Here is a 9,710-nt window from a genome sequence, read left to right on the forward strand (position 1 = left end):
CTAACCAAACCAAACATGGCTTCATCGGGATTGGGAGCGGGAGCGGGAGCTGGAGCGGTAGTAGGACTGGGACCGAGACCGGGAACAGAGCCGACCAGACGAGCAGTCTAATTAGTTTTCATTGGGATGCACACGTGTTCGCTAACCTGACGCAATGGTCAGGCTAGTAACATAAATAGAGCCAGCATTTGAACAGTTGGGCAGCGAGGCATGTGAGGGGCATCAGCAACTGAGCGTTTCCTCGACGTGGCTTGGTGGCTGCCGGAAACGGATGCCGATTCGGCGTGCACTGCCGGTTGCTGTTGCAAGGTGCTGTTGCAGGTTTCGACATGTGCGCCGCTGATTGCATAGGTGTGTGAGTGCGAGTGTGTGTGTGTGTGTGTGAGGCTGCATGTGTGTGTTTATGTTTATGCGTTGGTTTTAAGTGCAAAACGCATCATGTGGTTAATGGACTTTAATTGCTGTTAGCTGCTACAGGACACAACACACAGGACATAACACACAGGACACAAGACACAGTAAATGGGCTGACCAGGTAGACAGAGAGTAAGAGAGAGAGAGAGAGAGGCACAGAGATGGAGAAAGAGAGGGATAGCAAGTGGCCTCATGCGAACCATTTAACTTAATTAAAGTTCGTGCAGCTGGCAACAAACTAAGCTGGCAGCTCAGTGCTTTAAATGCGCATTTGAAGCGTAACAAAAGCGAATGAAAATCACCAAAATGTAATCGCCCTTATCCCGACTGCAAAATCAACTCTGTTCGTTCAGCGTACATATATAAATTGTATTAAACTGTAACTGTAAATCTACGACACACAAAAGGCCACCGTTTGCCATTTGGCCCGGGTTGTAGTCCTAGTTCCAGTGCCAGTTCCCCAGCGTGCAATGAAAGCTTTAATAAATTTCCTTGAACGCAACTCGCATAAAAACGCCCGCGCTTTCAAATGCAAATCTCATTTGCAGAGCGACAGTTGCCACCTCCCCCCTACCACACTCCTCTCATTGGTACACTGCTAGGCTTTCAATTTAAATCACATTTTACAATCGGATTAAATCTAAATTCAAATGCCGTTTGCCATTAGACCGCAAAATGTTGCGGACCAAATCAAAATCACAGCCTTTTCAAACGTTTTCAGTTTGGTTGTTTGGCTTTGGCTTTGGCCAAGTTTTTCCAGCATCTCGTTGTTTAAATGTGGCACATGTGGCACATCGTTGTTACCATTTACACGAGAACATGCAACACTGCTCCAAATTGTTGTATCGAATTAACATATAACAATTTCGGTTGCCGCTTGTTCGCAAAAGTTCCGTGCGGCCACAAAAAAACAATACAAGCTACACGATTCTGAATGTTGTTGTATCTGACTTTTTACACCCTGTTCTCAAAAATGCTTCTTTTTTTTAAAAATATCTTTGAAAAGGAAAACACATCCCCATCTATTGAATATGCATAAATATATACAAATATTTTGATTGAATTGACTATAAACATCGACTCGTGTAGCCCTGATTTTAATCTGTGTAATCTCAAAAACTTACTGACTCATCTATAAAATTGTGCAAGTTAATTTCATAGTTCGCATATCAAGAAAAAACCAAAGTGCTGCCACATTTTATTCATAGCTTATTTAAACAAAATATTTGATAAAAATGAATAAGGTGGAGTATCTGAAGGTTTGTCACCCTACTCCCAGCTTTTTTTTTTGGATTGTGCATAAAAAAGTCACCTAGTAAAATTTACAATGAAATAAAATGCGACAGTCAAAAGTTTAACACGCCAACACCACTGGTACACATTTGCATAAAAAACTAATTATGAATTTCAATTTAGTAGCCGGCAGGAATTTGCAAGACTGCAAGCCACTAAAAATAATAAACGAAAAGAGCAGTGAAATGTCAACATAGTTGCATTAGAGGATAAAACATTACATTGAAATAAATAAAAACTGAAAATGAAACTGGTAAAATATGTTTTATAAATGTTTGAAGCGGGACGGGTTATAGAAAAATATGTTGAATTCTGATTTATTTATCATATTGAATCAAGTGAAGTTTGTGTCAGATTTTTGTAGCATATAATAAAAAATATAACTTATAATTGTGAGTTACATTTTTATCGTTTATTTTAGTCAACAAAAAATTACTTTTTTCTTAGAATCCGTTAATATTAGATTAGGAGCAAAAATGCAAACGATGATTATTTTGATAAATATTATTTGCGATCCCATGATGCTGCATTAAATCATAAATAATTTTAGTTATAATAAATCATCTGCTTATTTTGACTTTGCACTTATTTGTATTATCCTCACGTCCAGCAATATTTAACTGAAATCGGCGTGCAGAATCAAAATTGTTGTTTTATTTCTTGATGTTTATAATAAGTATAGATTTTTTCTGGTATTCAATAATTAACTTTGCAAATCACACAAACCACATTCATATCGAGTTCTACAAAAATACTAACCGAAATATATATCTACATTTATTGTTTAGTTGTTAAACTGTATAATTTCTAGTTTGTTAGCAAAAATGGAAACAACACGAATGTGAAATATGTGCGGTTGTTCTTATATGCTGATATTGAGGTTGCTGTTGTTGTTGCTGCTGTTGCTGCTGTTGCTGCAGAAGACACTTTTCAAATAAAAACTGCCATTGTGCGTGTCTGTCTAGACCGCCCATTTATTTGCATACAAAGCTGCAGCAAACAAAAGCGAAACCCCACTGACAACATCACCAACAACAACAACAACGACAACAACAATAACACCAGCAACAGCAACAGTGGCAGCAAGACCACACAGTGTGCAACAACGTGCAATGTCAATGTGCTGGTCTTGAAAATGCGCAACACTCGAAACATAAAGCCGAGTATTGTGCACCATGTGAGGCATGCGGCATGAAATGCCATTTTTTTAATGATAAATTGGGGAAAGTGGTAGGAGAAAGAGAGAGGGAGAGAAAGAGAGAGAGAGGCGTGAAGCGATAAGGCAGTGGGTTGGGGTTGATAGGTAGAGTGAGTTTTTAATCCGCTGACAGCAGAATGAACATGTGATAAAGGTTCCGGGGCTCTTCGCATAAATCATTGTGCATTTTGGCGTGTGTAATGAAAATGCTTAACAGCTACTTAAAACGCAAAACAGAGCGAAACGGAAAAAGCTGCCAAGAGGCAGGCAGTCAAACAGCAGATGTTCCAGCCACAATACAATGCGCGTGTAAATGACACTTGAAGCCGCGTTACATGACTCGCCCACTCGACTCCCCATCAACAAAACAAATGAGCAAGGGGTATTGGGGAAGCCATGGGGTTGGGCAAGGTGGCGACAATGGCGTGATTAAAAGTGCCAGGCCATTGAAAATCAACCACAGAAGCCACAAGAGGTAAACAGCAGCTGTCACATTTCAAGTGGCTGACTGCTCAGCGAAAGACTTTCATTTGGCTTTTCTTGCAAAAGTGCTAAACCAAAATGGCAGACAACAATTAAATTAGTCAACATTGTTGAACTGCTGAAATGAGCACGTTCGAGCAGGTTCTAGAATTTTTGTCAACGTTTTTGCAGCCACTTCAAGTCACGCAGCTGCGTGTGGCAGCCAGAGCACTTGCGCTATTACCATCTGTCACTCCCTCTACCTGCTGCAAGCACAAGACAAGCACAACTCATATCTCAACAAAAAGTTGCAACCAACCAGCCTGCATTTTATACTTTTGATTAATCGTTCAAGTTATGCGCAACGCCCAAAAATACATTTTCTTTTGGGATGGATCTTCTTTATTTCTCTAGAGGTGCTCAAAGCGTCTTTTACCTTATGAATATTATTTAAGTCTTGTTGGCCCTGTCGCATGATATATGAGATTGCCGCATATCTAGATATGCCAAGCGATAAGTGTGTGTGTATGTGTGTGGGTTCTGGCATGTTGTGATAAATTTGTTGGCAGCCGTGAAGTTAGCCACTTTTGAAAATTGTTTTGCCAGCTTTCACTTGGTAATCTTGGCACAGATTTTTCAGCACAGCCCATTCTATTTGCTTGTATAATTTAGTATTATGTTATCCAATTGACTGAAAGTCGAGATAGACACCTTCGTTGCTTTCTTACTCGCTCATAAAGATCTATCAAATTTATGGGCCTTCGCATTAGAAATTAGCTTTCTTTGACTTTCCTCAATGAGGAAACAATATGATAAACAAATTTCAAATTCCGTCACTTTATAAATTATTTCCTGATAACTTGACTGTCTTCTATAAAATCAGAATGGCAAAACATATTCCCAAGAAAATGATAAGAAGTATTTATTCAAAACTGATTACAGTATTAAAATGAATGGGGTTTGCCGATTCGCTATCAATTCTGGGAAATTGATTCGACATGGCGTTTGAATATGTCAAATATTTAATTGAATTGAATTTGGGAATTTTGTTCGCCCATTGACTGAAAGTCGATAGAGATTCTTTTTCATTGTCACGCCCAAATTTATAGACACTAGGCGAAGAAAAAACAATTAAGAATGCTGTAGTCGAGTGAGTTATGCTATGATATACCCAGCTGTTAAATATATTTTAGTTTTATTGCTATATTTCCCCTCAGCATTTTGCTTGGAATTGCTCTCAATGGCATAGAAAATGGTTGCGCCTGCTGATAGAAATGACATCAATATGAGACTACCTTTTCGACTGTAACTTGGGTGTCTGTTATCCCAACTTCACAAAATTTGGCCAGTTGGTCAAAAGCATTTCAATGCCAATAAAAAGCCGTTGCCCTTTAAATTGTGGCTCCTATTGCTATCGGAAAACGATAAGTATCGATATTTGAACAGCGCGTGGTATTCAAAAACCCATTTCCAAAATGTGAAGTCTCTATCTCTTATAGTCATTGAGATTTGCGTGATTCAAGCAGATGGACTTACGTACATGTCTATCTCGACTCTGATAAAGAATATATATATTTTAAAGGGTCGCAAATGCTTCTTTCTGCTTATTACATACATTTGCACAATGCAATAATACTAATTTTATCCATTTTTAATGGTCTTAGGGTATAATTAACTTATCTTATCCTTCCTCCATGAGTAAACAATTCATCAAGCAATTAAGCAAACTTTAAGTATATGTGATCTAATCTAATGAAATTCTAAAGAATTAGAAAATAAAATCCCCAAGAAATGACAAGATAATTTATGAAAACACATTTATATACTCTATCAGTTCTGCGAAAATATTGACTTATTAGTATGGGATGTATGAGCTAGTCATGTAATATAATAATTGACAATTTAAATGCCACTCGATTACAACTAAGGGAATTAATTAAATAGCGTGTAAATTGAATGAGTTGAATTGAGTCTATCCGATTGAGAGCATTATATGATTCACGTTGGTATAAAAATATATTTATAAATAAGTTCTTATATCATCACAGCTTATAATGTAGACACTAAGACACCAAAAAGCAGCTGTCTGATAAGAGCAATTGATGAGACATGAGCTCTGATAGTGCGCCGGGGCCAACAGTTGCTTTACTCTATAACCTCGACAAAGATACCGTGCCAAATGTTGTCTTAAAACTGCACAAAAGGCAATTAACCAGCCAATTGCTTTTTACAATCTCTATCTTATCTAAAATGCTGCCAGAATTTCTGCATTCTCCCCTGTGAAAATTGAGAATTCTGAATTGGGGGCTATAAAAGCGCCATCAATTTACAATGAGCAATTAGTAAGCAATCAAAAAAGCATCTGAAACCTCAAAAAAATCACTAAATATGCAATTGATCACAAAAGTTATACTGCTAGCAGCTACAGTGTTGAGTGTAAGTACGCGCCACTTGAGTGCTTCTTCGTCTATCCTCATTAATTGTTCTCAATTATTAGGCCAGCGCCTGGCCCCATACTGCCGCCGAGACGAGCCTGCTCCGCATGGTGATAGCCCAGTTGGGATCGCCGCTCAGCGAAGCGCGCTCCTTGACACCACCTGAAATTAATTGCGTCAATAAACACACAAATTCATCCAACATGAACCACGATGAGATGACCAACGCGACCAGCAAGTGCGAGGAGACCTACAATAGTACTTTGGTGGCCAACAGTCAGAATAGAGACGTAATCGGCAATCAGATACGCAGCCAGGTGCTGACCTTGCAGAATAATCTGCAAAAGTGCACTAATGAATCCGAAAATCTGCTACTCATCAATTGTACCATCGCCCATGTAAGAGAGCAATTTAATTTAAATGCACATATAATCAATCATAACTCTGTTTTTTTCTTAGTTCGACGAGAATCTGAAACTGCTGGATAGCTCCAACTCCTTGGCCTACCAGATCGCGTCTCAGCACACCAGCAATTCCACAATCGTTAAGACGCAACGCGCCAACTGCATCAGCTCTGCTGTCAGCCAGTACAAGGTGAACTCCATTGAGGCGGCCAATGATTTCGATAAGTGCATGGCCATGGCGCCTAATCAACGTGAGCTACCGGCGCAGAAGGAGAAGATGGAGCAGGTTAACGATGTGTCGGAGAATCAGGCAGAGAAAATGGCTGAAAAACAGCCAGAGAATCTGCAAGAGCAGACGCCAGTTGAGCAAGCCGCTAAGCAGTCCAATATCTAATTTTTGCACATCAAATTTATGAATGTACTTATGTTGTATGGGATATGATGAATAAATATCTTTAATATTCAACAAACTTCAAACAGTCAATATCTAGACACATAATAGAGCGCTAGGCGACAGCGTTCATAAATATTTATTTAATCTGATTATATTGCGCCTCGCAATTAAGAGTGCCAATACCTCAAGTGTCTTAATAATCAGAGTTCCCAAATATACTGTATATAAATATTACTCACGACCAAGCGACGTGGGGGTATAATCTAGTAACCGTATCTAGTTATTAGATAATTATATACATATATATATATATACATACTACGTAATTATAATATATTTTTCAGACTGCTAGGTTTCTTATCACAGTGAGGAAGACTCTGCAGGAAAATTTGTTCGTGTAGATAAACAATAATAAGTAAATAAAAAATACATTAGAAAAATTCCCAGCTATCAACTTTTTCGCGGCCAAATTTGATATAAAACGGTCAGGTGCTAAATTGGCAAACTAACAAACGACGGGAACCGAAATCATGGAGGTTCTCTGCAAATTGCTGGTGCTCTGCGCACTGGTATTTAGCGCGAACGTAAGTACTTCCTCAACTAAAGATACAATTTATTAAAAATTAGGTTATGAAAAAGTTTTCTATAGATTAATCGCTTATATAACGAATCTATTCCATTGCTGAAGTGAAAAGTGTTAATAAAACTATTATTCAGACGAAAAATGATAAATATTAAATTGTATTTATACATGTACGAGTATATACTAAATTGAATGTACATTGGAAAAAAATTAAATTATAACTTGCTTTAATATAAAATATATATTTAGCTAAGTTATTTATTTAATTATTGTATAACTATTCATATTATTTTAGTCATTTTCATTTTGCATATACCTAACTAATTTTGTCTTTTTATCTATAGATCTTTACGACGGCTGAGAGTACTAATTCGAACGGTGTCCGCAATGAGTTGATTTTAAAAAATCTTCTATTCGATGGTATTACGGGCGGCCTGAAAATACCCGAATTGAATGAATTAAAAAATTTGAATGAATGTGCGGCTATTTACAATATAAAAATTATTGAGAGAGTTATAATTGCGAGCAGCAAGCTGCGCCAATGTGCCAATGTGAAGGAATTCGAACTGCTAACCTTTTTGCAACAGCAAAGCTCATCTGCTGTGAAAACTGCCTTCCAGCAGAAGATGACCGCCTGCAGCAAGCATGAGTGCTTTGCAGATTTGGTAAGGAATCATTAGAATCGAACTGCATTTTTTATCTAGCGATTCACTAGCTGAATGTTCCGTTTTTAGATCATGGATCTGTTTAATGCTGTGCATCCAATGTTGAGAAGGGTCTGGCAGATCAAGCGTTGTGTCATCCATGAAATTAAGAATGCTGCGTTGGAAGTGGAAAAGTCCAACGATGCCTGCAGAATTGCATTTCTAAGGGTGCTGGAGGCTCTGATAATGGCAAATGGAATATGTCAACTCCAAGCTGGAACTGGACAACTCCAGTCCCACCAATCTGGAACTGGACAACTCCAAGCTGGAACTGGTCGACCCCTAGCTGGAATATGTCAACTCCAAGCTGGAACTGGACAACTCCAGTCCCACCAATCTGGAACTGGACAACTCCAAGCTGGAATTGGTCGACCCCTAGCTGGAATATGTCAACTCCAAGCTGGAACTGGTCGACTCCTAGCTGGAATATGTCAACTCCAAGCTGGAACTGGACGGAGACCCCATCATGGAACTGGACAACTCCAGCCCCACCAATCTGGAACTGGACAACTCCAAGCTGGAACTGGTCGACTCCTAGCTGGAATATGTCAACTCCAAGCTGGAACTGGTCGACTCCTAGCTGGAATATGTCAACTCCAAGCTGGAACTGGACGGAGACCCCATCATGGAACTGGACAACTCCAGCCCCACCAATCTGGAACTGGACAACTCCAAGCTGGAACTGGTCGACTCCTAGCTGGAATATGTCAACTCCAAACTGGAACTGGTCGACTCCTAGCTGGAATATGTCAACTCCAAGCTGGAACTGGTCGACTCTCTAGCTGGAATATGTCAACTCCAAGCTGGAACTGGACGGAGACCCCATCATGGAACTGGACAACTCCAGCCCCACCAATCTGGAACTGGACAACTCCAAGCTCGAACTGGTCGACTCCTAGCTGGAATATGTCAACTCCAAGCTGGAACTGGACGACTCCTAGCTGGAATATGTCAACTCCAAGCTGGAACTGGACGACCCCTAACTGGAATATGTCAACTCCAAGCTGGAACTGGACGACCCCCAACTGGAATACGTCAACTCCAAGCTGGAACTGGACGACCCCCAACTGGAATATGTCAACTCCAAACTGGAATCAGAGCACCCCGAACTGGAATCTGACTACTCCTAGCTGGAATTCTAGCACTCCAAACTGGAATGCTACTACCTCTGCGCCTGAAGCCACCACTACTATGAGTTGGTGGGACAAACTTGTGAAGAACTTGAGAATCTAAGCCGTTGTCTTACATAATTTTTCCTTTTCTTTGCTCATAAAATCTTAAAATTAAATTTTCAGCATATATAAAAATAATAAATTGATTAGCATTGAAATGTTTTTATTCCGAACACGCGTAGACTCTCAATCAGGTCCATGCGGACCAATGAATGCCCCGTAATATGATAAGCTATCAGCTAAGATTACGAAAAACAAAAATTAGAAAAATAGAAAAGGCAAAAAAAGTGTTTATGGCAATGAAATTCGCAAATAGGCAACGCCCACTGACTGCTGCGGCTTGACTTGGGCATCCCCTGATTAAGATTTATTAGCCAACTGAGGGCCACGTGTCGCAGATGGCTGCACAAAATGATGGATCTAAGTGAAGCGTCAGCAAAATATTGCATAAGGGGCAAACCGAAGCCAGAGCCTGTCAATAAGTGGAGAAGAACGGAAACCAAGCCAGCAATAATTAGTTACACTCGACAAGGCTAATGAGCTGGCTGTCAGCATCTTGTGCCGCAGGTCTTGGCATCAGATATCAGGCTAAACAGCTTAGGCCCCTCGTATAAAACAGATAGAATAATCATTGTTAAAGCCCAAAGTCAG

At 39.6% G+C, this 9,710-nt stretch overlaps 2 protein-coding genes across 10 annotated transcripts; both read left to right on the forward strand.

Moving 5' to 3' along the window:
- The first annotated feature begins 5,709 nt into the window (after positions 1-5,709).
- On the forward strand, positions 5,710-6,676 carry LOC6559621. The gene is made up of 3 exons (XM_001986535.2): positions 5,710-5,803; positions 5,865-6,200; positions 6,262-6,676. Exons 1-3 carry the CDS (start codon positions 5,756-5,758, stop codon positions 6,598-6,600), a joined length of 723 nt encoding a protein of 240 aa, XP_001986571.1. The 5' UTR covers positions 5,710-5,755; the 3' UTR covers positions 6,601-6,676.
- A 426-nt stretch (positions 6,677-7,102) lies between these two features.
- Positions 7,103-9,203, forward strand: LOC6560328. 9 transcript variants are annotated; one of them, XM_043216326.1, is made up of 5 exons: positions 7,103-7,184; positions 7,528-7,848; positions 7,918-8,413; positions 8,456-8,656; positions 8,700-9,203. In XM_043216326.1, the coding sequence occupies exons 1-5, from the start codon at positions 7,131-7,133 to the stop codon at positions 9,005-9,007; spliced, it is 1,380 nt and encodes a 459-aa protein (XP_043072261.1). In that variant the 5' UTR covers positions 7,103-7,130; the 3' UTR covers positions 9,008-9,203. The 9 variants fall into 9 exon arrangements, with proteins under 9 accessions (XP_043072261.1, XP_043072260.1, XP_043072262.1 ...); XM_043216325.1 differs by having other exon boundaries at positions 7,104-7,184; positions 7,918-8,656; positions 8,700-8,795; positions 8,838-9,203; XM_043216327.1 differs by having other exon boundaries at positions 7,104-7,184; positions 7,918-8,572; positions 8,615-8,656.
- The last annotated feature ends 507 nt before the right edge of the window (positions 9,204-9,710 follow it).

This window comes from Drosophila grimshawi, unplaced genomic scaffold (assembly GCF_018153295.1).
Source record: "Drosophila grimshawi isolate 15287-2541.00 unplaced genomic scaffold, ASM1815329v1 contig_1367, whole genome shotgun sequence".
NCBI classification, from domain to species: Eukaryota; Metazoa; Arthropoda; class Insecta; order Diptera; family Drosophilidae; genus Drosophila; species Drosophila grimshawi.